At 41.7% G+C, this 26,924-nt stretch overlaps 1 protein-coding gene across 1 annotated transcript; it reads right to left on the bottom strand.

Annotated features, from left to right (window-relative positions):
- Positions 1-5,742: 5,742 nt before the first annotated feature.
- On the bottom strand, positions 5,743-26,567 carry LOC135975256 (cytosolic phospholipase A2 gamma-like). Its single transcript, XM_065565448.1, has 15 exons — positions 26,375-26,567; positions 25,789-25,922; positions 24,526-24,642; positions 23,432-23,574; positions 19,867-20,065; positions 18,426-18,543; positions 16,508-16,648; positions 14,576-14,629; positions 13,349-13,405; positions 12,829-12,885; positions 11,392-11,454; positions 10,136-10,231; positions 8,391-8,545; positions 7,126-7,303; positions 5,743-6,268 (listed from the first exon to the last, which is right to left on the bottom strand). Exons 2-15 carry the CDS (start codon positions 25,810-25,812, stop codon positions 6,096-6,098), a joined length of 1,575 nt encoding a protein of 524 aa, XP_065421520.1. The 5' UTR covers positions 25,813-25,922; positions 26,375-26,567; the 3' UTR covers positions 5,743-6,095.
- Between the last annotated feature and the right edge of the window lie 357 nt (positions 26,568-26,924).

The following is a 26,924-nucleotide window of genomic DNA, read 5'->3' as shown; positions in this document are numbered from 1 at the left end:
GTTGGTCTCTGTCTGAGGGGTTGGAGCAGATGCGGTTGTACCTCAGCGCTTGGCTGTAGACGATGGATCGTGTGGTGTGTCCGGGGTGGAAGCTGGAGGCATGAAGGTATGTGTAGCGGTCAGTGGGTTTTCGGTATAGGGTGGTGTTAACGTGGCCATCACTTATTTGTACTGTATTGTCTAGGAAGTGGACCTCCCGTGTAGATTGGTCCAGGCTGAGGTTGATGGTGGGGTGGAAGCTGTTGAAATCGTGGTGGAATTCTTCCAGAGTCTCCTTCCCATGGGTTCAGATGATGAAGATGTCATCAATGTAGCATAGGTAGAGGAGGGGTGTGAGTGGACGAGAGCTGAGGAATCATTGTTCCAGGTCAGCCATAAAAAATGTTGGTATATTGTGGCGCCATGTGGGTGCCCATGGCGGTGCCACTGGTCTGGAGGTATATATTGCCACCAAATTTGAAATAGTTGTACGTGAGGATAAAGTCACAGAGCTCAGCAACAAGTTGTGCTGTGTCATCATCAGGGATACTGTTGCTGACAGCTTGTATTCCATCTGTGTGTGGGTGTTTGTGTAGAGATCCTCCACATCCATGGTGGCTAGGATGGTGTTTTCTGGGAGATCACTAATGCATTGTAGTTTTCTCAGGAAATCAGTGGTTTCACAGAGATAGCTGGGAGTGCTGGTGGCATAGGGTCTGAGCAGAGAGTCTACATATCCGGATAGTCCTTCGGTGAGAGTGCCAATTCCAGAGATGATGGGGCGTCCAGGATTTCCAGGTTTGTGGATCTTGGGTAGTAGATAGAATAACCCCGGTCGGGGCTCCAAGGATATGTTGAATTGTTCCTGTGTTAGAGTAGGGAGTGTCCTGAGTAGATGGTGCAGTTTCTTAGTATATTCTTCAGTGGGATCTGAGGAAAGTGGCCTGTAGAATTTGGTATTGGAGAGTTGTCTGGCAGCCTCCGTCTGGTAGTCAGACCTGTTCATGATGGCAACAGCACCTCCTTTATCAGCCTCTTTGATTATAATGTCAGGGTTGTTTCTGAGGCTGTGGATGGCATTGCACGACTTAGGTTATGAGGCAGGCGATGTTGTTTTTCCACAATTTCTGCCTCTGCACGTCGGTGGAAGCATTCTATGTATAGGTCCAGATTGTCATTTCGACCCTCAGGAGGAGTCCATGTGGAGTTCTTCTTCCTGTGTTGTTGGTGGGAGGGTATCTGTGTATCAGTGCACTGTTCAGTGTTATCTTGAAAGTATTCTTTGAGTCGGAGGTGGTGAAAGCAGGCTTCCAGATCACCACAGAACTGTATCATGTTCATGGGGGTGCTGGGGGAAAAAGAGAGTCCCCGAGATAGGACAGACTCTTCTGCTGGGTTGAGTGTGTAGCTGGATAAATTGACGATATTGCTGGGTGAGTTAGGGGTACCACTGTTGTGGCCTCATGTGGCAGGTAGGAGTTTAGACAGCTTACGGTCCTTTTTCCTTTGTAGAGAGGTGAAGTGTGAGGTGTAGATCTCTTGTCTTATTTTAGTGAAGTCCATTTGTGTGGAGGGTTGGTTATTAATGAAAGTCTCCAGGTTGGAGAGCTCTTTTTTGATGTTTTCCTGTTTGCTGTATAGGATGCTGATCAGGTGGTTCCTCAGTTTCTTTGATAGTGTATGGCATAATCTCTCACTGTGGTCTGTGCAGTATGTAGATAGCAATGGATTTTTCACCTTCAGTCATTTGGTATGAAATAGTAATATTATACAAAACCCTCAGAAGACAGGATACTGGACTAGATGGACCACTGGCCTGATGCTGTATGGCTGTTCTTACACTGAGCACAAGCCACAATCTCATGTGGAAGAACATGCTCCTTATGAACTGGAGATGCTTGCTCATGTTTGTAGCTTTTCAGGAGAAGGCCGTGTCATCCCCAATAGAGCTTGTGAAAGTGATTTAAGTGACTGAGTCTGGGGAATGGTTGCTGTGTCTTCTGTGTCTTCTGTTTCAATGGCACAGACAACAGCCCTGACACTGACAACTTTCTAAATCACATGAGCGCTCTCTGTTTACACCTCATAACCAGGTGTAAAGTTTGGTCACACAGTTTCTGCAAAATCTTTTTCTGAAGGAAATTTGGGATCTTAATAAAAGGACAATTTCTCGCAAATTGTCGGCTTTCCTTAAAAGGTTTTGTTTTTTAAAGGGAAACCGTAAAAAAAAAAAAAAAAGAGTCTGAACATTAGTTTTTCAATTAACAGATTAAGAAAATTTTCAGCTAATGTTTTTTGGCTTTCCAACCATTGATTATTTTTTGTTTAGTTTTGGGGTTTTTTTTTTTTACTTTTCGGCAGAAAACAATATAATTTTTGGATCAAAAATTGAAATTTTGATGACAATTTTCTACAGGGACAAAAGCATACCTGCTAGTTTTACTGCTGACAATACAAATATAATTTATTATTTGCATTGTACAATCAGATAAGTTCCCCAGTCATGGCCCAGAAGCCCGTTGTGCTAAGTGCTGTATAAACACAGGATGAATTGATTACTCTGAATGGCTGAAATGTAACACTGAGCCCTGTTACATCCCCGACCCTGGCTCGATTGCCTCACTGCAGCAGCCCTTATTCACACCAGCACCTCCACTACATTTAATGATGCCACTTCCACTTTCCTGATTACAGGTTAATCACAGAAGTCATGAGCGCAGGAGATGCTGATGCCGTATTTACCACAGGCCTGATAAAATGAGGATCCCAGGAGCAACCACAGCCATCTCCATGGGCAGTTAGGAGAGGTAGCTGGGATGGGCTAGGCTGCAGGGGGCAGTGTTAGGTCACCCATAACCAGAATCTTCTCCATGGGTGCTTGGGAGAGGCAGCTGGGATGGGCCAGGGCTGCAGAGGGCGGTCCCATGTCACCTGATTGACAGAGAAGCAGTGTTCAGCTGCGGATATGGGCTAATGAGGAGAAAATTTGAGCATATCTCCTGCTCGTGCTTCTGGGAACCAAGAGTTGCTGGAGGTGCTGTCTGTTTGCCAAGTGAGGCCTGAGCCCTCAGATGAGGGAGGAGATGGAGTCAGGGCAGAGGAAGCTTGAGGTAGAGGAGACAGTGATATCCTCCAATCTTAATACTGTAGGTGCCTAAACACTGTAGGTGCCTAAATTTCTGCAGTAAGATGTTATCGGGGCAGCTGTTTCTGTCTGCACTGTAAGCACCTGGATAGAAAAGCCCCACAGTGATGCACAATCCACTGTTGCTTGGACACTTTCTGGTCACGCACCTTTGGTTTATATAGGGCATGAAGCCAATCAGGAGTCATGGGGCTACTGCCTGTCAAACCATTAAGGCGGAACTTCCCATGGGTGGCAGCCACAGCCGGTCATGGGAAGTTGAGAGGAGGCTGGTTACAGCTGCTCCTGGGTGACAGTCTAAAGCTGTTAGCTACCTGATAGCTCTACAGGCCTGGGCTCTAGATCTGTGGGACCTTCCAGGCATTCTCTTACTTGTTGCTCTGTCTCTCTTTTTGGCCCACTGATACTTTATTTATTTATCCACAGTGGAATAGCTTCAACTGGATGTTGGATCACGTCCAAAGTGAAAGGAAAGCCATGGCCACTAGTTTCTGTGTAGTTAACACCTGATTTATTTATGCCCAGTGCAGAGTCTCATGCCTGCTCCATTTTACTGTTTGATATTTTCTCTTACTCACTCTCACCCGCTGCTTGAGTTACAGAGGCAGGGCTCGTCCAACAGGGAAGGGGTCTCGGACCACACTTAATATTAGTTTACAGGGGTTTTCAAACTTGTTTTGCTGGGACCCGATTTGAAAATATATCAGGCTGTGATGACCCTCCCAAAAAAATGACTATCCCCTATACCATGTCACCCTTATTTTTCCACTGCTGCTGGGGGCAGCGCTGCTTGCAGAGCTGGATACCTGGCCAGCAGCTGCTGCTTTCCAGCTGCTCACCTCTGAAGGGCTTGGGCTGTCAGCCCTGTGCATGGCTGAAAGGCTGAGCCTGGTTATGCAAGGGGGCTCACAGCATGACACCCATGTAATAACCTTGTGACAGCCTGAGGGGCATGACCACCAGTTTGAGAGGGGGAGGGATAACTCAGTGGTTTGAGCCTGGGCCTGCTAAACCCAGGGTTGTGAATTCAATCCTTGAGAGGGCCCACTTAGGGGTCTGGGGTAAAATCAGTACTTGGTTCTGCTAGTGAAGGCAGGGGGCTGGACTTGATGACCTTTCAAGGTCCCTTCCAGTTCTATGAGATAAGTATATCTCCATATATTATTATTACCTGGTTTACAATAATATGAAGTGAAAAGTTCCTGAGAACAATCCAGGATCTTTATTCATTGGCATTTCAAACAGATTTCATTCACCTCATGGGGTGAATCTGAAAGCTCTGTGTTTTAACAATGCCATCTCCAAATGGATTGAACCCAGGAATGCCAGATCTGTAAGCACACACCATACTGCCAGCGCTGAAGAACCAGCTCCCACAGCTGAAAGTCTGCAGAAGATTAATCGTTAAAATTGCGAGTCTTTCATGGAGGTCACGGAAGTCACAGATTTCATGATTTTCCAGGACCTCTGTGACTTCTGCAGCGGTCAGTGTGACTGACCCCAGGGCTGCCTGAGCAGCTGGGGCAGCCTAGGACCAGTCACACTGGCTTCTGCTCAGGCAGCCCCAAGGGATCGCTGCTTGGGCGGAGCCGGGGTCAGCTGCACTGACCGCGAATCAGGAGGTCCCAGGCAGTTGCCCCCAGGGACTACCTGAGCAGCACCAGTCTCAGGCTCTGCCCCAGGGCCGCAGCGGGGCCCTGGGCCTACCCTCTGAGCAGCAGTGGGACACCAGTCCACCACCCCCCCCCCAGAGCAACAGCAGCAGCAGTGCTCCAGAGGCCTCCAGAGTACCTAAGATTTAGTCATAGGTATTTATAGTACAAGTCATGGATAGGTCACTGGATGTAAATTTTTCTTTATTGTCTGTGACCTGTCCATGATTTACTAAAAATACCTGTAACTAAAACATAGCCTTACTCATCATTTCTATGTGACCTAGTCACTACAGGGAGACAAACAGCCAGGCAGGGCTACCATGGCTTATACAATGCCCCTGATTGAGGAAGCTTGTCCCTAGCAGCACAGATCAATATCAATTCAAATCCCTCTAAGGGCCAGCATTTTGCCACTCTGTTTGCTCCTTCTCAACCAGATGGGCTACATGTGTCTGCAACATGTGGCTCTTCACACCATGAATATTAGAGTCTTCGTGTTCATATTAATACCCAGCTCCCACAAGAAGTTGAACATATGGGACAGGATTTTGCTCCCTGTTACACCTGTATGAAACTGGACCCACTCCAAAGACTCAGTGGAGCCCTGCTGGATTGGAAGAGGAAGCTCACCATTACTCATTCTTCTTGTTTTCATTTATATCTATGCTTTTAAAATCAGAATTTACCAGCAAAAACTTTATCAAAATGTTCCGTTGATCCAAAATATTGTTTTCTGTTAAAAATATTGACAACAATTTCAACAACATTTTCAATAATGTTTTCATGAAACCTCCCTACCCCCGCACACACACACAAAACTAGTTTATCATTTTTCTATCCCTTCTATGTATCAAATGTCCTCTAGTGTGATAAGAGCTAGGGCAGATGGTTTTTACCACAGGTCTTACGTGCTTGTGCTTTTGCAAGCTATTTGTAGGCTAGAGGCACTGTGTGCAAATGATGTGATTTTATAGGCTTTATTGATTGAACATAAATTGTGCATCAGGAGAAAAAAGGCATCTGGCATCACACAGGGCAGAGACAGATTGAGCAATAATTCAAAACAGCAAGCAAAGAATACCAAGAGAGAATTTTTCTTTGACTCATCCGCAGAATCAAAATTGCTGAAGTAAAGTGCAGTCAAATTATGGGGTTAACTCACGAACTAGGTACTAGTGCTTTCATAGCAGATGCTGAGACTCCCCTCTCCACTGTGATTCCAAATGATGACATTTTCCAGCCAAGTGACAATTCTGTAGTTCGCAAAATCTACTGGGTGGCTTTAACGTGTGCGAGGCATAGATGAAAAAGTCTTCTTAAGAGCTTGCCTCCTTCCTGGAGTGAGCCACAATGTATTTGATCTCTTGTAGGATCTTGTCTTTGTTGTTCAATACATTCAGTCTGGCTGATTGAAGGAGTTTGGTGATGTCTCCCACATGGTAGAGAAAGCGAAGCATGGTGAATCTAATTCTCCATTCTGTCACATAGGCTGAAAGCAAAGAGAGAAAAGATGTTAATACATTTTTAGGATGAGGATATTAATATTACTAATGTTAATAACAATTAGAACTATTATTATGATTGCATTCTAGGGTTCCCAGGCCATCGTGAGAGGAATATCTTGCTTCCGAGACTTAAGGAGAAGAATCAAGTGAGGCTCATGTATGGGGAAAAGGGTTTCACAAATGCTCTACTCTCAATCCCAATGGATTGGAACAGAAAGCTAATAATTACTAATTCTTCTTCTTCCTTTTTGTTGTTGCATTAATCCAAAATATTAATTTAGGTTAAAAATGTTAATAATTATTTCAATAACATTTTCAATATTCCCTCTAGCGTGGTGCCCCCCCCCCAAGTTAAGACATCCGTATAGAGGGGTAAAAATGATAAATTAGTTGTGGGGGGTAGATAATTTTTTATTCAAAGGTGTGTGTGGGTTTTTTTGTGAAAATTTTTTCACAACCCCCCCTCCATACCTTTGAATCAAAAATGTGCCTCCCCACTAGTTTATCATTTTTTACCCCTGTGAAGGTCTTAAATTTGTGGGAAGCACCACCCTAGAAGGACGTGGGGTTATGATCGGGGGCAGAGCTGGGGGCCAGTCTATCCTCCACAGGGGGCGGAGAGGGAATGCCACCCAGCTCTGCTCCTGACCCTGGAGTCCCAGCTGTCTGCTCTGTGCTCATGGCTCCGCGCCTAGCCAGGGCTGCCGGCCTTGCACTCCGGTTGAGAGTCTGCTCCCACTCCCACCCCCAGCTGTAGCCCCAACCTTGGTCCCCTTAGCCCTGTCCACGTCCTCCCTTCCCAGAGCCACGGCCCCACTCCCTGCTCTGTGTGGGGTGGCACAGACAGGGGAAAGTGGGGGTGCAAGGTAAAGTTTGGGGAAGCGCATGACTGTTGGAGCACCCTCTCCTCTGAAGATGTAGCAGTCAGAGGGATTATCTGGATCTTGGAGCAATTTCTCATCTATCTCAGGAAATGGGATGCAGTTTTCTTTACAGTATTTGGCAGTTTGCTTGAGGGCCTGTAAGTGAGGGAATCATGATTATTTTATTTAAAAGAACTTCTGTCCACAAGACCAGATAGCTCAAAACAGATAACTCAAAACCAAACTTTCTCTCTGAGTCCTCTGCTAATTGGCTAAGCAGAAAACCTCCAGTGGAAACCATACCCTCTGCTCTTGGGATAGGAAGAATGTTTGTGTAACAACACATGACTGTCTATAAAGAGCTGGGATTTCCAAAGAAGCTTAAAGGAGCAAGAATTTACCTCCATGGAAAAGTCAATATGGGTTGGCTTAACTCACTTAAGTGCCTTTAAATATCTCAGCCCACAACCATAAGCATAGATCAAACATGGCGCATTGAGTCCAGTACACAAGAACAGAGCTAGAAGGTTCACAGCAGCCCATAACTGTTCAATAGGGATAGATCTGAGTGGTTCAGTAGGACCCAAAGGAGAACTCCATGTAAGCTCAAAGGCTTGTCTCTCGCACCAACGCTAGTAGGTCCAGTAAAAGAAATTACCTCACCCACCTTGGTTCAGTAGGAGATATTTTCCTGTATGGGTCAACATTCATCCCCCGTACTCGACACATGAAAGCTCAAGGCTACCAAAGGTTCATCTTTCAGTTAAGGTGAAAAACAGATTTCCTTCCTTGAGATCACTATGGGGTACTTTTTCTAAGGCACACATGGGAATTTGTTGTCCAACTTCCATTGATTAAGGCACCGAACTGTCCATTGTGCATTTGAAAATCTTCTGCAGAGATCCATTGGGCCCTGGGACACCTCACAAAAGTATTAGTGTTGACTCAAGTTGGCTGACCAACTTGCTACTTGGATGGTAGGATTCTTTCCACTAAACATTCCCCCAGCAGGGTAGAAGGGGATGGGATTCTTTGCTCCCTTCCTATCCTGAACTGTTTTCCAGAAATAAAGTAAAGAAAATACTGCTTGGTTGTTTTTTAAAGATTGTAAATTTCTTTGTTGGATTCTTATCTCTTGGGGTCAGGGACAATGTATTTTTCTGTGTTCAAATATCACCTGGACCAACGGGCCCTTTATTACTAATTTGATTGACTGTAAAAATGTAACAATGATAGGAGTTACCTTAAATGGTTCAAAAGGGCCATAGTCAAAGGAGAGGATCAGTTTCACTTTCCTTTCCGGGCGGAGAACCAGAGGGAAAGCACAGTTTATGGCTATTCCAGCATCTACCAAGGAGATGACTTTATCCTTCACCAGCTCAGTAGAGTCAAGAGCAGCTAAAGGAATGTATCCAAAGATAAAATTATCATACTAAGAGATTAGAATGTGCACCTTGCCAGTGGCAGGATTAATAAATAATATTCACTGCAGCTGTGCTTTGGTAAAGTGTCTGTGTCTTGTGCCCTTATAAGGTAGAACCACCCCTTCCCCACCCCTCACCTTCTGCTTCCCTTAGTGCCCATTGTACAATATGGCTGCCCTTTCCTCACCTCTTGCCCTCTGCTGCCCCTAGTGCCCATTATACAATATAGTTCTCTTATACTTGATCCTTCCATCCACTGGCCATTATACAGTACAACCACCACTTTCCCTTCCTGCCATTTACAGGGCATCATTATAGGCTGCAGTGGAGTGATGACTCGCTCCAGCCTTAAAGGGCTGTGGCTGGGGAAGGCTGAATGGAGAAGCTGCCTCAGCTATGGCCACACCTCAATCAGGGCCCAGCTGGCCCTTATAAGAGGGCAGTGGGCCAGGAGCAGACAGTCTCTAGAAGGAGAATGGCCTGGCTGCTGGGAGGCTGAACAGGGTACCTGAGTGGAGCAGGGCTGGGGAATAGGGCAAGGGAGCTGGCCAGCTCCCACCTGGAATAGCCCCAGGCTGCGGCCTTGTCAAAGGCCAGAAAGGTACTACGGTGCAAGGGTGCAGCCCAGGGTAGGCAGGGGTAGCTGGTCCAACCCCCCCTTGCCTATTATGAGTGGCTTTTACACTGCAGTCTGCCCCAGTGAGCAGGGGCTAGACGGTGACTGGCAGTAGCCCAAGGCTGAGGCGAGGTGGGGATAGTGGGTGGGAGTTCCCCTGGGTGGGGAGACCTAGAGAACGGGTGAACTGCCGTGGGGCAGCGCCCGAGGACAAGGGCCACCAGTTCCAGGAGGGACACTGGGGCCAGTGGCAGCGAGGCACCAGCCTGCAGAGGACGCTCTGGGTCACTGGAACTGTCAGTGGGAGCTGTGATCGGCCGAACCAGCCAACGCAGCAGGTAAACAAACTGGCCCGGCCCACCAGGGTACTTGCCCAGCCCGCAAGGGTACTTGCCCTGGCGAGCTGCGTGCCAGAGGTTGCTGACCCCTGCTTTATATAAACCAATAAAAAACTGTTTCTACTGATAATCACAATTTATTGATAAGCACAATAAGAAAAATGCTTCTTGAGAATTTAAATTAGAATAGTTATAAATTAGACTAGTGAATGAATATTAAAAACTGATATCATTAGTTGATTTAGGGATATTAAGTTTGTATATTTTGACATATGATGTTGACAATTTGTGTTTTAATGGTTTTTAAAGGTTTTATTTTTTTAATCTCTGTGTCTACTGTCATTAAATATTCATTTGATTCTCCTCTTAATTTTCATCAGCTGCTAGTATTTAAATTGATAAGAATAAAAAATGCTTAAAATCTATATTTTCATGCAACTGAAAATTTAAATAAAAAAAATGCTTAAAATAAGCATTGACACCATATGTCAAAATTGAAAAATAAAAATTTAATTCTTCCAACCTTAAAAACCTCATGTTTATGTGTGATGTATTTACTGTCAAAACGGGACATCCACACCACAGAGTCAGTAACCCATATTTTACTTACAACATTTGTAAAGAAAGTTATTATTCGTTCCCCATTTCCAGGTCAAGAGACCATGAGTGGTTTTTTGCCACATTCTAGCGAAATCCACCACTGAGCCTGTGAGAGGGCACAAATCAGAATTCAAATATCAGATCTAAATATATAAATATATTCAGGAACATCTGAAAATCAGCAGAGATGTTCTTATCTTTTATTTGCTAGTGCAGACAAGAAGCTGTGGGGGAAAATACCAGCGTGTCTTGTATATAGAGCAAAAATTAAAAAGCAAAACTGATTGTGAGGAAATAAAGGTCATTCTTTACTGAGACAGACAGAAGCTGTAGTATTCTCAGAATCCTGGATTCCCCCATTGTGCCACATCATTTTTGTGACACATCTCTGCATTCAGCTTCAATGTCTCAATGTCCCATTTTCAAATATGGACACCAGAATCAGACACAGTATTCAAGTATCAATTTCAGGCAATGGATTGGGAATCAATTCAAGGCAGTTCTACTCCTGGCTTTGCCAAAAGTTTTCTAGGTGATATTTGAGAAGTCACTTAGGCTGGGATTTGTAAGGTATTAAACACTCATATCCCACTGAATATCAATTTTAACATGTTGAGATTCCTTTGAATTTCCCCACTTTATTTCTCATTGAACCTCAGTTCCCCATCCTGAATTTTTGAAAGCTTCTCAGATACTTCAGTAGTGACCATCAAAGAGTTGCCTATATTATTTAAGAAACAGGAGCTTCCCAGGAAGCTTCGGTCCTGAGCACACACTCAGAAAACAGAGAACATGAGAATTACTCATGAGACTATGTAATTAACAATCTGGATATGATTATCTTCTCAAACAGGAGTAGATCAGAAGCAATTCCATTGCTGTCAATGCAGTGGTGCTAGTCTGAATATGTGTTAGCAATCACTTTACTTGTAAGAGGTTTCCTGATCCGGCTTGTAGGCTATGGGGCTCTAAGGGAGGCATGTGATCTAGGTTTTTAAGAAGTCATTCTGAATAAAGCCAGCCTAGATCAAGGTGGGGAGAGTTTTGCCTCTCTGTCTTAGGGGGCAGCCTGCTTTTTCTCTCTATATATTTATTTACTGAGTATTAAGGTTCTGGATTTTTTAAACAAATAAAGTAATATTACACTGCAACCTTCTAGCAAGAGTATTTAATGTTTTATCCAACTTCCCTGTTTGAATGCTATGAACATAAAAGCAGTTACAGCTATAGGGTCAGAGTGAGAGATCCAGGATTATATACACCTACCTGGTGAAAAGCCTCCTGGTGAAGCTCCTGCCGGCTCACTCTGCAATGAGCCTTCCATATCACCTGAAAATGTCATAAGGATTGCCAGTCATTTCACACAGCCACAGACAATAACACAAATATCTAAGGGCCGGTTTAAACTGAAAACTTAGGTCAATTTAGCTACCTCATTCAAAAGTGTGAAAAATTCATACCCCTGAGAGACCTAGTAAAGCTGACCGAAGCCCCAGTATAGTTTGATGGAAGAATTAGCCTAGCTACCTCCTCTCAAGGGGGTAGACTAACTACAATGATGGAAAAACCCCTTCCATCACTGCAGGAAGTATTGACAAGACAGCACTATGGTGACACAACTGCAGTGCCATAGCTGTGCCATTGTAACAGCTGTAGTAGTATAGACAAGGCCTAAGAAACAACACACAGATAACAATGGAGATATTCTCTAATAGTCCAAGGACAAAGTTGTTAGTTTAAATACCTCAGGATAGATTCTTCCCTCTCCTTCCCTACCTCTAGTCTGGAATGTCTCCACATTTTGCCAGGTTTTTTTTCTTTTAATCTTATCAAAAAATTATCCCTTCCTGTGTATCCACATGGCTACAATCAGTGTCCAGACTTTATTATTTCCCTTCTTAACTACTACAGCCTCTTCCCCTATTGCCTCACAAAAACATTCATTAATCCCCCTCTGGTCAGTTCAAATTCTACCCCTAATATCATCTTCCCCATTGTCTGGCAATATGGCCACATCAGCTCGCTTTTGGAAAGTTTTCTGTCATAACTATTTTTAGCTGCAAAATAAGGGTGTGAGAAGTTTGGGTTGTTACCGACATTATTAAGAAAATCCCCCAAATTTCAATGAAAACAGAAATTTTATATATTTAAAATAATTCCATTTAATCAAAAAGCTATTCTATCTCTCTCTCTCTCTCTCACACACATACACACATGCGCACACACATAGGACATGGTCTAGTGTGTTGATTAGCACTATAATGAATTCCATAAATAAAAATGTACAGATTTACAAACTATGGTTGCAGGTGCAGAGGCTGCAATACTCATTGAAGGCTGGGTATCACAGAGGAGAAAGCCAAGAGATGGAGTTGTGAGTGTGACTGTGAAAAGGAAGCACAGAGATTGAGCTGCTTGGGCACAGAACTCTTTGAGTGGTAGACATGGGGATTTCTGAGCAAGGAAACTGCTGGTTTTATTGTTCCTACTTTGTTCAGGGAGACATGATTTACTGTACATTTTTTTTGTAAATAAAGATTAGACCAAATGTACCTGACTTGTATCATCTATTCCTCCCCCTAATAACATGGCCCTGAAGGCCCCAACTATTGGCTAATGACTTAGAACAAAACAGGCAGCCATAGATAGATAGATAGATAGATAGATAGATAGATAGATAGATAGATAGATAGATACACTTACCAGCTTCAGGTTCAATGGTGGGTGCTGGAAACCCCTTGACTATTCCTTCCGGGCAACCTGAAAATACCATTAGGATTATCAGTCATTTCATATACCCATGGACAATCACATAATCATTGAGGAAGCAACATTTAGGTTACAAAGATCACGGTCAAGATTTTCAAGTTTCATAAGGAACAAAATTGGAAGAAAGTAGAGGAAATCCAAGTTTTTTTACCTGAAATAGTTTTTCAACCAAAAACAAAAGTTGGGGGTTGAATTTTTTCATTGTTTTCATGAATGACTAGAATAAGAAAACTGATTTTTTTCCCAGTAAATTTGTTGTGGTTTTGATAAAAAAAATCATTTTTTAGAAAATTGTTAATGAAATATTTTTGATTTCTGGTATTTCAGTGAACAACCAGTATTTTCCCCCCGGCGGAGGGGAAGGGAATGACCCTTTATAGATATCAGCAGTAGGCACATCTGGTAAGTAATTCCACTTGTATCATTGGAGTGACCACGGACTATAATGACCTACTTTCTTTAGATGGTGAATGTGATTCCTTTTCTCCCTTAAAGAAGCCAAAGAATATATCTGGAAGAAAAAAAAAACCCCTCAATTAGGCAAGTCAGTTATTTCACAATACATTGACAATAATTCAGTCCTTTAGAACACAAATTTTAGGCCACAATGATTTAGGAGAAAAAAATATATTGATGAAATTATACCACACCCATTTCTGTCTACTCCCCACCAATCTTGTCACTAAATATCTAGCTTATCATTATCCCATGTTGAACACTCACTTAGTGTGCTGCTGTGTCCCCTCTAGAGGTGCCTGGGACACTTACAGAAGTTGATGTCACTTCTATTTGTGATTGAACTAAAGGGGGAAAAAGTGACACTTGGAGTGGGAGTGGCTTATATATCCCTTTCTGTCTGCCCATATGACTCAAACTATCATCTAGACCTGTTACTTCCCATTTGACATATTGACTTATTAAGGGTTTTTTAAATATATAAAACTAGAGCTGATATAAATGTTTTGACCAACATTTTTTCCTATCTGAAAATGTGGCTTCATCAAAGTTGAAAACTTCCATTAAATATCAGTTTTGATCTTCTTTTGTTTTTAAAAAAAATTCCAGTAGGAAACCATAAAAGGAAACAAACAAAGAAAAAAGAATGTAAGATGACACTTTATTTCATTTTAGAAACCAAAAAAAATCATTTTTTTATTTTTGGTGTTTGAATTTTCACTGCATTTTACTATCTCTTTCTTCCTTTTGTATTTCTCATCCTCTTTTTTTTTTTCTTAACTCACTGGGGGAAGTGGCAGGTGGAGAAATATAAAAAAGATGGGAGAAAAGTGGAGTAAATCCCAATTTTTCACACTTATTTTACTATTTTCCAAGTAGAAAAAGTTGGACTTTTTTTCCCACCGAAAATTGTGGGTTTCTGACTTCCTCTAATAAAAATTAAAAACAGCCAGTCTAAGAACCTTTGATAGAACCTAAAATAGAATAACTAGCTAAATAAATAAAGTTTGCAGAACATGAAACATCATCACCTTCAGCAGCACACACAAAGAGATGCAGTTTGCAGTGGTCTGTAAAAGTCCTTACACCTGGGTTTATTTAGAGCAGTGCAGGAAGCTTGTTCTGGAGTTGATAAAGAAGACTCCACTCTAGAGAGTCCCATCCAGCACAAAGTTGAGGACCGAGCTCTGACTCCATTGTGCTATGAGGACAGAAACTGGCATACCTTTTAGGACTTTTTCATTTTCCGTTTTGCTGCAAATGGCACTTCCCCACAAACCTGAAAACAAGAAGCAAAAGAGTATAAAAGGATGTGACTCTGTTTACTTACACAGGTTCTACTTAGGGTTGATCAAGGTGTTTTCTTCACGTTATTTTTTTGAGAAAGTTGGGTTTTTGTCAAAATGAAAATGCCAGGTAAAATATCTGCTTTCATGAAAAGGGTTTTTTTCATTAGAAACGTTTTTAATTTTTATTTTAGGTATTCATTTATGAATTTATTGGTTGAAAACTGAATTTATTTACTTTTTTGGTTTTCAAAAGGATTTGGTTTTCTATGGTTTTCAAAACTATGTTTTGGTTTTTATTGCTTTTGCGCTGAACATTTTTATTGTGAGGAGGTTATCTTTTCCTTTCTTTTCTGAAAAGGCAAAATTTTTCCACTGAACATTTTCACAGTAATTAAAAAAAATATTATCACATTTTCCAGAGCGGGGGAGAGAAATTCCCACCATTACTAGTTCCATGTTAAGAACCTATTCTGCTATGTAAGGCGGTCTCTAGTTTGGGTCAAGAAATAGAACCATGGAAACACATGCCAAAGATCTTAAAGTCTTGCAGTCGTAGACCTTGAGGGAGAAGGGACCATGAGATCATCAAATCTGACCTCCTGCAAACCACATGCCACAAACACTACCGAAGACCCACTAAATCCAGCAACCATAATTAAACTAAAGTATCACAATCCTCAGAAGACTGAACTGTGATAACATGTAATGGTTCCATATTACCACCACATGTAGGAGTGTGGTAATTAAGGTTATTCATTAATTAGATTCCTCACCAATATCCAACGGACTGTCCTCCAGATGGCCCAAAATGTAGCAAAGGGTCAAATTCTGATCTCAATTACACTAGAGTAAACCACAAGAATCTCTGTTCAAGTCAATGAAGTTACTCTGAGGTGTAACAGAGTAGAAATTGGCCCATATCCTCTAGAGAGCAAGAAAAAAATACTGCTGGGATTTACACAGGAGCTTAAGGTAGTTAGATGCCCAATTCCCAATGAAATTGAGATTTGGGAACCTAACTCCTTTTAAAATCCCTAGAAGGTAAGCTTGTTGGTTAAGGCTGGGTTTTCAAAGGAGCATAAAAGGCCGAGCAACACAAACACTGGTTATCAACTCAGGCTATATCTACACTATAGACCTTAGAGAGACACAGCTGTACTGCTGCTGCCATGTCACTGTAAGGTCTCCCGTGTAGCTGCTCTATGCTGATGGGACAGCTCTCTCCCGTCAGCATAAACCATGCCCAAAAAGTAGCGGTAGCTATGTCGGCGGGAGAGCATAAGTATAATGGGATTTAAAGAAGATTTGGATACGTTCATGGAGGATGGGTCCATCAATGGCTATTAGTCATGATGGGTAGGGATGCAATCCCATACTCTGTGTGTCCCTAGCCTCTGATTGCCAGAAGCTGGGTGTGGAAAATAGGAAGACAAATCACTCAATGATTGACTGTTCTGTTCATTCTCTCTGAACCACCTGGCATTGGCCACTGTTGAAAGCCTGGATACTAGGCGTGATGGACCTACTAGGCTAGATGGACCTTTGGTCTGACCCATTGTGGCTGTTCTTATTGAAATGAAATAGTTCAACTCACCTGAAACAAAACTGTTTTTTTATTTTTGTTTTGTGAAAAAAAATTAATTTTGATTTTTTGTTCTTTTTCAGGAAAGGAATTTCTTTTGATAACTCAAAATCTTTTATGGCTTATGAAAACTGTTTTTTACCCCGCTCAACTATCTACATAAAAGCTCTCTAATATATGTAAATATTTCTCCATTTTAGAATTCCATGGTTTACTTCCGATATCTATGCATCTAACCACCCTCAGTTGTCTCCATCTGCTAAGAAACAGGGGTATGATCATTCACCTTGTAGGTAACTCATGCTTTTCTCTTCTTTCTGCTTCTTTAGCTCCCCATTCTTGTATTCACTTCCAAAGTATTCCATGGGTACACTTGCTCCATAGCCAAGGAAGCTGGCTTCATGGGGGGTGAACTCAAACCAGGTTGCTGAAAAATAAAAAGAAAGAGTTTGGAAACAAAGCCCAGCAACAGTTTTGAGGTGGCAGATGAATCAGCAGGAAAGGGTGGCATGAGGTATGCATAACTCAGGGGAATGTGAGCGTGCTTCAAACAATGTCTACATTAATAATATTTCTTTCCATCCATGATGTCGCATCTTCACATCCATCCTTGACTCCTATTGACATTCTGTATAAAGCTGTTGGTCCTCACCTCCCAGGCTCCAACTACAACACCACACCACCTGTGTCTCCGTTCAGAGTTCTTACCACTAAAGCTGATCAAATAATGTAATTTTTAATTCAGTGGCTGAACCAAAAACTCTGGAGAAATATCCAGTTTGATTCAAACTGAAAAAAACAACACTAATTTTTCACCAAATTAAAAAGTAAATAAATAAATCATTTTGAGTTGACAGAAAATGAAACTTTGTTTTGTTTTATTCATTTCAAGTCCCACAAAACATTTTAGTTGACTCATTTCTTTCCTCCTTGATTAATCGGTTTTCACTTTTCTTAATGACCACATTTGAAATTAAAAGACCATTTGAAATCAAACAGTAAAAACAAAATGCTTTACACTTAAAATTTGTTTCCCCAACTGAAACTATTCATTATATTTGAATTCAACAAAAAGGGGTCTGAAAATGCATTTTTAGTGGAAAAAAAACCCTATTTATTGAAAATATTTCTCCCAGCTTGACTTGATCATCCCCTTGGCTCCATCATTGAATTTCCTACCTCCTCACCTCCTACCTTACCTTCTCCCATTATCAACTTCATGCTATCTTCCAGGATGCCCCATCATCCAGAGTTCTCTCAGTGTTCCAGAAGGCCCATGTGATCCTCTAATTCATCTACAATTCCTCCATTTGGTTCTCATTGTGATTTTGACTTTTTATTTCATGTTCATTTATTTTTTGTAAAATTAATTTTGAAGCAAAATGTCTTCTTCAAACTAAAAATTGAAAGGCTTCATTTTGGTATTTTTCTACATGATTTTTTTGGGGTGAAAACTGACCTATACTCATGGAAAGTTTTTACTTTGTTGGATCATTTTTGATCAGCTCAAGTTATAGCTAAAAGTGAATGGAGCGATTGCTGGTGAGTTTCTTGTGAAATTATTCTTTCATGCTCCAGGAATTTTATTGTGTTATTAATGATGTTAGCTTCAAGATGCATAATTTTATATTGTTAAATCTAAATAAGTAAATAAAATAACAAATAAAGTGTGCCTCCACCTAAAAGGATATACTAAACTAGGACAAAGGGGAAAAGAAAACAATAGTGAGTTTGAATTTTTCTAAAAAAAAAAAAAAGATTTTGCATGAAGAAAATTTATTCCCAGCAGTAGTAGATCTTACCTGGATTTTCCATGTTTTGTGAAATTTTCTGCCATAGTTTTACTGATATTTTAAGAATTTTTTTAAGGTTTTGTTTCACTTACTCCTTTCTTACTGAAAATCAAGATTTTTGCTAAAGAAAATCAAATGAAAATATGTTTTAGATAAAATTTCTAGGGGAAACACAGGAAACAAATACTACAGAAAATGTTATGCAATGTGAAAAAGGGGCCCATTAATAATCCTGCTGAACAAAAAAGATTTAAATGTTTTGAATTTTTTTCACAATTTGTTTTTTCATTTTCAGTCACCTCTAAAGACAACCTTTACATCTCTGCTGGCTTGAGGAGTTGCATGTAGATGAAATAAATGACAGGCTTCTTTCCACTGACATTACCTGCAGATTTGGCTGTTTGTTTTTACCTGGAGAGTATTCAGTTACTTTGGAAAAACTTCGCTCATCCACTGCTGCATAGATGGGGTAGGGGTTATTTCCATTCTCAGAAGTACTCTGCTGCTCAGACAAGTGTCCCTTGTCCAGCTGTAAAGACAAGATTTTATAGGTTCAGACAAACACACTCCTAATTTAAAACTATGATTGTAACATTGCCTATAGTCCCTGCCCTGACAGCTCAGTCCAAGCCTGAGCTCAAGGAGCCAATACATATCCACATGCTGAGATGATAGCTAGACAGATGTGGAGTTGACCCTCAGTCACCCAGGGGTATACATGAAGTAACTCAAGTAACTCTGCAGAATTCAGTGGAGCCACTCAGCATTTATGTATTTATGAGACCAAACTTCCTCTATGACTAAGTGGTCAAGCCATTAGCCTAAGACTTAATCCCCACTTCCCCTGCGGACTCCCTGAGGGTATGTCTACACTCTACACTAAGCCCGGCGTCTGACTCAGGTGTGAGCCCAAGACCTGTTTCTGTGCACACACAAATCAGTCTGACTTGGCTCAGCATGGACTCAGGACCCAAGGTCTTAGGTCCTTAATAGAGGGTTGGGTCAGAGCCAGTGTCCCACAGCGACTCGGGTCCAAGCCCTCTTGTTTTCCTGTGTGGACTCAAATCAAGCCACAGTCTCGAGTCAGAAGGTTGGGTACTACAATAGGACCGCATTAGCATGGCTGTGACACCTAGTCCAGCAGCTGTAGGTAAATCTGCCCTGCAAAGCGAAACCCACAGCATCAAGTCTTAGAGCCTGGGGTCAATTGACTTGGGTCACGGGGCTTGAGTGGTGGAGCTAAACACAGCAGTATAGACGTTCTCCTGTGGGCTGGAGCCCAGGGTCTGAGACCCACCCCCATCACCAGGTTTCAGAGCCCAGCTCTAGCCCAAGCTCCAGCCCCATGTTACTATTTTTAACCCAGAAGCCTGAGCTCCATGAGTCCAAGTCAATTGATCCAGGCCCTGAGACTCAGCATTGCAGGTTATTCTTTGCCCAGGTTTACACTGCAGTGTGGACACTCCAGCCCAGGCTTGGAAATGTCAGGTACACCAGACCCAGATTTACAATGCAGTGTAGACATACCATATGTGGTCTTGAGCAAATCAAGCAGGGCCAGTTTTTTAAAGGTATTTAGGCACCCTGGTGGATTTTCAGAAGCATGTACGCACCTAAATCCCATTGAAATCAATGGGTGTTAGGTGCCTGCATGCTCATCCCACAAGGTGATACCTTTAAAATCTGGCCTTTGGGTGCTCGGTGCCTCAGTTTCCACTCTGTACACTTCCCCTCTTCACAGAGATGTTGTGAGGCTAAACACAGTAAAAGATAACGAAGCACCCTGGTACTTTGGTGAGTGGGGCCAGACAAGGACCTTAGAAAGTTACAAAAGGGAAAGTTTTTCACCCACCTCATGTAACATTCCATAGACCACAGTGTAGGCCCAGAACTCAGTCAGGGAGTAATTTTCATCTTTAGCTGCCTCGAGAAGCATTTTTGTTGCCTTTGGGACACTCCAGGTGTATTTGGAAAGTCTAGCACACATACTTTCCTCCAAGGCCTGCAATTTCTCTGTCCAGTCCCCATTTTTGTAGAGAGACGACATACACCTATTACAGAGACAAAACACAGATGGTAAGGAGAACAGGATATGGGCTATTTCCCCAGCCATTTCAATATCTGCATAGTTATTTATTAGAATATTCTCACTCATAGTTCCATCATTGCAATGCATTTGTAACCCGCAAGGATCACATGGCTGGCTGGATAGATGCTGTTGAAAGCCACAGCATCAGCAGAGATAAAATCCAAATCCCCCAGGTCCTTACCAGGCTGAGCAAATGGAGAATCTCCATTAGCAATACACAGGGTCCCTGACACCGAGTTTGAACAGCTCTGGTTACATTCAGGACATTTGTAACATCCACAGGTCTGCCCAGCCCATCATGACTCTGCTGCCCTAACGTTGACTTCGGTGGGACTATTTGTGCAGAAAGATTGGAAAGGGAATGATGGTTCAGTGCTTAGGGCACTTGTCTAGAACTTGGGAAATGTGGGTTCTGCTCCCTGCTCTCCCAGAGATTGTAGCCCTGGTTGTCCATAGGAAAAGGGAGATACAGACACTTTCCTACCTCACAGGGGTTTTCTGAAAATAAATGCAGTGGTGCTCAGATACTATGTTAATGTGAGGCAGATAAGTAACTACGGTAATTAGGAAGTCGCCCACTGGTATCAGTCTCCTTTTGAATTGCATCAACAACAGAGTGCCTAACTCCCTTAGGCTCCTGTGTCAATTGCTACGCACTGTGAATAAGGCTATCAGTATGTGGCCCTGTCAGATTAGCTGGATGTTCTGAAGGTCACAGTCTCCTTTTCCATTGAGAAACTAACTCTCCACCCTATCCTACAACCTTGCAACCATTGTTGTCTCTTTTCCACCTGGATATCCCCATCTTGTGTTACACCCTGTCACTTGTTCAAGTTTACCAAACCCCAGTTATGTCCACTTCTCACTATTCCCATGGCCCAAACCATTGTACACACTCTGCCCCTCTTCAACGACAATTAACATAGCTGGCCCTCGACTGGAGAGAAAGGGACAACAGAAGGTAGTAGGCACCGTTCTGCTATCCTGCTTTCAGCACTAATGCCAACAACAAGTGTGCCAAGGATCACAGGTCAGGTCACAGAAGATCCTGAGTTTGGCTTAAAAATCATGAGATTTATTTTAAAATAGTACTCCTGTTCTTTTTGTGGATACAGACTAACACGGCTGCTACTCTGAAACCTTTAAAAACATGGGTTCTTTTTACTTGCCTTCTGGCATTTGAGCTGGTAGGGTTCACATTTCCAAGCTTTTCTCCACAACCACCAGAGCTAGACACTTACGCTTCATAATATAATTAAAGCCTGTTTTACACTAGACTGTTTGGCCAGCATAACTGTTGCTCAAGGGATGTGAAAAATCCACACTCTGGCGTGGCATAGTTAAGCTGACTTATGTCCCTAAGTAGGCAATGCAAGGTCAATGGAAGAATATTTCTACTGGCTTAGCTATTGCCTTTCAAGTATATGGATTACCTACGTTGACGAGAGAACTCCTCTCACTGGTGTAGCTAGTGTCTACAATGAAGCATTACAATGGCGTAACTGCAGCAGCTGTAGCGTTTTAAGGGCAAATAAGCCATAAAACTCACAAAAGACCCATGACTGAAGGATTTTGGCCTTTAAGGGAAATACCAGATATCAAGCAATTCACAATGACACTGCAAGATCTATAAATATTAAATTAGAAGTATAGGGCTTGGCCCCTATTATTTTTGCTCATGTAGAAATCTTAGGAGGGTCAGACCTAAAAGGCATGTCCACACAGCAATGTAAGCCCAGGATTAGTAGAACTCAGGTTAGCAGGCTCTGGGTCTGCTAACCTAGGACTTGAGCATCTACACTCATTTGTAACCTCAGGTTTGGAATTGTTGAACTCTGGGTCCCAATCTGGGGCTCCAGAGTTTACACTGCATTCTGCAGGACCATATTCTGCCACCCATATCCCAGACTTTCTAGAGCCCTCCCAAAATGTGGCTGCATTAGGCCTTTGTTTGTGGTGCAGTGTGGGAAAACTTGACTGTCAATAGGAAAAAGGAAATCATCCCGTGGGACATCTTTGGTTGACTCCCAGAGCATGAGTCCAGTGGGACTGTGTCTACACTGCAAAGCAATAGATCTTGAACCCTGGGTTCTGGCCTGACTCAGGCTCAGACCCTCTACCCTCATGGAGTCCTGGGACCCTGGGTCTAAGCTCTGGGTTTGCATGATTTGTGTGTAGATGGAAGAGGTATTGAGTTTTAGCCTGAGTTTGAACCTTGGATTTACATTGCAATGTATGCAGGCCAAGGCCTTTCTGCAGTAAGAAGCAAAAGCCATAGGACAATAGCCACCAGGAGCTAAGAAGCAGGGAGTAACGTCCCATCTAATTTGCATCAAAACAATATAATATCAGGTTGTTAAGAAGGCACTCCTGTCCTAATAGTACCCACCATCACCAGATAAAGAAACAGATCTTAGGATGTTTATAGACAATTTTGTTTGATAGTATTCTGTTTGCAAGGAAACCACTTATCAAAGAGTTGTGATGGTTAAATCTATAGTTCTATTGATTTGCCATTATGGCCCCTACTTCTCTATTGCTTGTATGGTCCCTGTGTAATTATTTTATTGTTTCTGTCCATTGCATAAATAATTTCTGCAAGATTTAAATCAGCTAAGGTGTTGGAGTATGATTGGTTAAAGAATTGTTTCATAATGGGCTAGGATTGGTGAAAAATACTGTTTAGTTTAAAATGATTGGTTAAGGTATAGCTAAGTAGAATCCAGTTTTAACTATATAAACTCGAGTCCAAAGGGAAGTTTTTGGATCCTCACTCCAAGACACAGCTCAAGATCAGAGCTGACAGGCCTCAGCACCTGGCAAAAATACCATGCAGAAGCTGGAGCCCTGGAAGATCTAATCTTGATTGGCCATTGAGTAAAGTTTATCTGCCTTATTAGGAGTAGTGAGAATTGTATATGTAGCATGTGTATTCTGTTTTGGTAACTGTTAATAAATAGAGGTTAAGGATATTACTCTGTAAGGTTCTTTTACTCATAAAAGAGCCCATGAACCTCCAGCAGGTTACATCCTGGGCCCAGGACTGGTAAGGGTGAGTGCCTTATGCCCCGAGCCCATGCCAGGAAAGGGTGGGGTGACTAAATTAACTGGGTTGTGCCTTGAGCCCATGGTAGGATAAAGGTGGGGTGCCCTAGATTGTGCTGGTAACGTGTATTCTCACCTCCTCAGGAAATGGACAGACAGTGTTTTCCTATTGGTGATGAAGTACTCAGCATGTCTTTTGTTAATAATAACAATAGCAATAATTTCCCCTGGCTGTCAGTTCTATAGAAGGGCACAATTTCATTCACTCTTGACATGCGCCTACCACGTTGAACCTGAGACCCCACACAAGTACATGATGGTGTCCAAGAGACCATGCTTTTGTAGCTCCTGCAGGGTTCCATGAAGGGCGATCATGGCTCGAAGACCTCCACCAGCTCCCAGGATGGCGATATTGGGCACATCATCCTGAGGAAAGGAAAAGAGATGACAACGTATAAACTGGGATTATTGAGGAATTGCTCGTCTAAGTTACTTTCATGGTACCTGCAGTCAAACACCTGTCATTCTCACCTAGGATATCCCCCATCATGTAATTTAAAAGAATATCTTGTAGGACCCAATTCTGCAAGCATTCACCCATGTAAGTGTCTTTATTTCCACGGGTTGAAATAAGACAACTCCCATGAGTAACTTTACTCACAAGCTTTCCTGATTGCAGTAATGAGGCCTGATTTTATCTCTTCATCTAAAGAATAACTCCAATAGCTGCTATAATATATGACATTTGTATGAATTATGTAATCCATGTAGCATTAATACTGTTAATTATCAGAACTGCTGGAAAATATTTCATCAGGGTTTTTGTTTCCTTTTGTTTTGTGGGGGGATTTTGGTGATAAAAACAGCTTTTGGTTTAAAAGGAATTTTTTTACTGATATTTTTAGGGGTTTCCCCAAAACCTGGAAAAAATCATTGTTTAAGAATCAAAACTGATTATATATATATATATATACACACAGAGAGAGAGAGAGACCTCAATACCACAATATATGTGGTGTTAGGAAACAGAAAAAATCAGGTTTGAAGTTTTAAAAGAATTGTGAAAAAATTCTACATAAATGAAAAAAAAATGTTTTCTTCATTTTTCAGAACCTGTTCTTTCCAACATTTATATTTAAACATGTATTTAAGTTCATCCCAAATCAGCAAAGCACTTAACCATGCACTTAATTTTAGCCATTCACTTATGTCCCATTGGATTCAGTTTGTTTTATTCTAAAAGCTTTGAAAAAAACCCAGAAAACAAAAAACCTTTTTGATGAGCACATTTTCACCAGCTCTGCATAAGTAATCATTACCATTGTCAATGATCTGTATGTTTCTCTATAATTCTATAAGACATTTATAGACTCCTACCAGATTACAGGGAATCCCAAGGCTATCCAGGCATTTCTTCACCCGCACCTTTCTGTTACTTGTTCCTAATTTTTCCCCTTCTGAGAGTTCACGGGAAATTCGGATTTTACTTTCACCCTGGGGAAAAAAAACGTCAAGAGAATGTATCATCTCTCAAAAATCTGTCAGGGATGGACAATGTACAGAGATCCAGACAATCCATTAAAGCGTATTCAAGGGGCAACCCAAAGCCTGTTTGGAAAGTTTTCACACATCTCTCCTACACTGGAACAACAGGGGGGAAAACTCTATGAGGAGAAAGAGAGATAAAGTGGGTGAGAAGGTATCTTTTATTGGACCAACTTCTATTGAGGAGAGAGACAAGTTTTCAAGCTCCACAGAGCTCTTCTTCAGATCTGGGAACAATACTCAGTGTCACAACTAAATACAAGGTGGAACAGCTTGTTAAGCATAAGGAGTTAACACATGTTGAAAGCAATCATTCAAAATCTAATATCCTAGGATCAACACGGCTACAAGTACAATGAAAACAGCTGAGAAACTCATGGACACCTTCCAACACCTGATCTCTCCTCAGCCAACCCAGAGGGAGCTGAGCTGCTTCCTTTTATATGCTCCCTTCATTGGAAGCATGCCAGCAAGGGTGAAGGGGTGGAGCCTCTTGGGCCCAAAACAGTTTCTTAACTCCTGCATCGCCGGTGCAGGGTTGATACACCCCATCACAGAGGGTAAATAGGAAATAAGTATTGGTCAAGGTTAACCCTACCGTTCAGAGTTTAAGATGTATTTTAGGTGCCACCAAATACAGCAAGATTGGGCCCGAGTCTGTATTACATAGCTGCTATGAAGCAATGTGGCATTGTTGTTGAGTAAATGGAACACATGAACTTCAGAAAAAATTGCACAAAAAAAGCTGGAGATGAAATTGCTTGGTCACCTTTCATATTATAATTAGTTAATAAATGGTTAATAGATGTTATAAGCTCATTGCAGACAGGAGCAGTGTGCATTATAGACACATTATAGATAAGCACATCAGTAAAAGATATTATGATTGCTTATACCCTATGATTAAACAACCTGTTGAGCTGCTGGACCCTATAATAATTGAGTAGCCATTTATTAACAAAATCTATTCATCATTTATGAACTTTTTATAAACTGTTTGTGAATGTACCTTTAATATGAAGTGTTATGAAGCATTTCAGCATTTCCAAGTAACAATAGGAAGTGAAACTGCAAAATGTAAGAGGAATGGTATACCTTGTGTTTATGAAATATTTCCATTTTTGCTTTCCTGTTTCTCTGTGAGATGCCCTGTGATTTCAAATTCCTCCGTCAGTGAAAAAGGAAAACTCCACCTCTTTCAGGCCAACATCTAATTTATTCTTCCTTGCCTTAAAGTATACAAGAGAAAATGAACATTTAATATAGTGACATAGGAAGTGCTGAAGTACTGGATCAGACTCTAGGTCCATCTAGCTCTGACTGCTACCATGGACCTTGGTCAGTACCAGATGTATTTCAGAGTGTGTGGGAATAGATGGGGGGGGGGAGGGGAGAGAGAAGTCTTTTATTTTATTTAAAGTTATTTTTGTAATGTGGTAGTGGCTCTAGTGGCTACATTTTCAAGCTGAACAGAGTGAAAGTCACCTCTGCTACTTGCTTGAGATTTAGAGTCTCTAGGAACACATAAATACCAACGGTAATGACTACACAGATATTCACAAGTACAAGGCCTAGTCTCTTTTACAAGTTTTGTTAAAGTTACAAGTAAAGCTATGACTACGCAAGCATATAGAAATTCTATACAGACTTATGCACAAGTTACAAATATAGTTATACTCACAGTCTTAACAATAGTGTTCGGGTCTGGTGGGTGTCTCATGGATTGATCATCAGTAGAGGGTTGATTCATGCTGGAATTTCCCAGAGGGAGCTGAATTTTCCTGCTTTTGGCACCCTCTTTTTTCTAATGTGAGTCTGTCTATACCTACATTCTGTGCATGTCCATAAAAGTGTCAACCCTCTTTTTCCTTAATTGTCTGATGACCCCTAGAAACCTAAGGGACCCTGATTTCTATAGGTTGTGTAGGTTCTCTTTATTCTCATTAGCATTGACGCACAACCTGTATCCTGTGGTTAAGGTATGTCGGAAACAGATAAAATTAATCTTCCAGGTAATGTTTTGCAACATTACCACTTGGTTCCTCTTTCCCCATAATCTTAGGGCATCGGGTTATTCTTCAGTAACTTACTTATATCAGCATTTCTTAGCTCCAATGCCTAAAATAGCTAAGCTAAAATCTTGTAGGCCTGAGCCTACAGGCCTTCTATTTCAACCCTACTTACTTAGATACCTAATACATAATTATCCCTTCTAACTACTAATCAATCTT

This window comes from Chrysemys picta, chromosome 13 (assembly GCF_011386835.1).
Source record: "Chrysemys picta bellii isolate R12L10 chromosome 13, ASM1138683v2, whole genome shotgun sequence".
Taxonomy (NCBI): Eukaryota; Metazoa; Chordata; order Testudines; family Emydidae; genus Chrysemys; species Chrysemys picta.
This window is presented reverse-complemented; position numbering and strand designations above follow the sequence as displayed.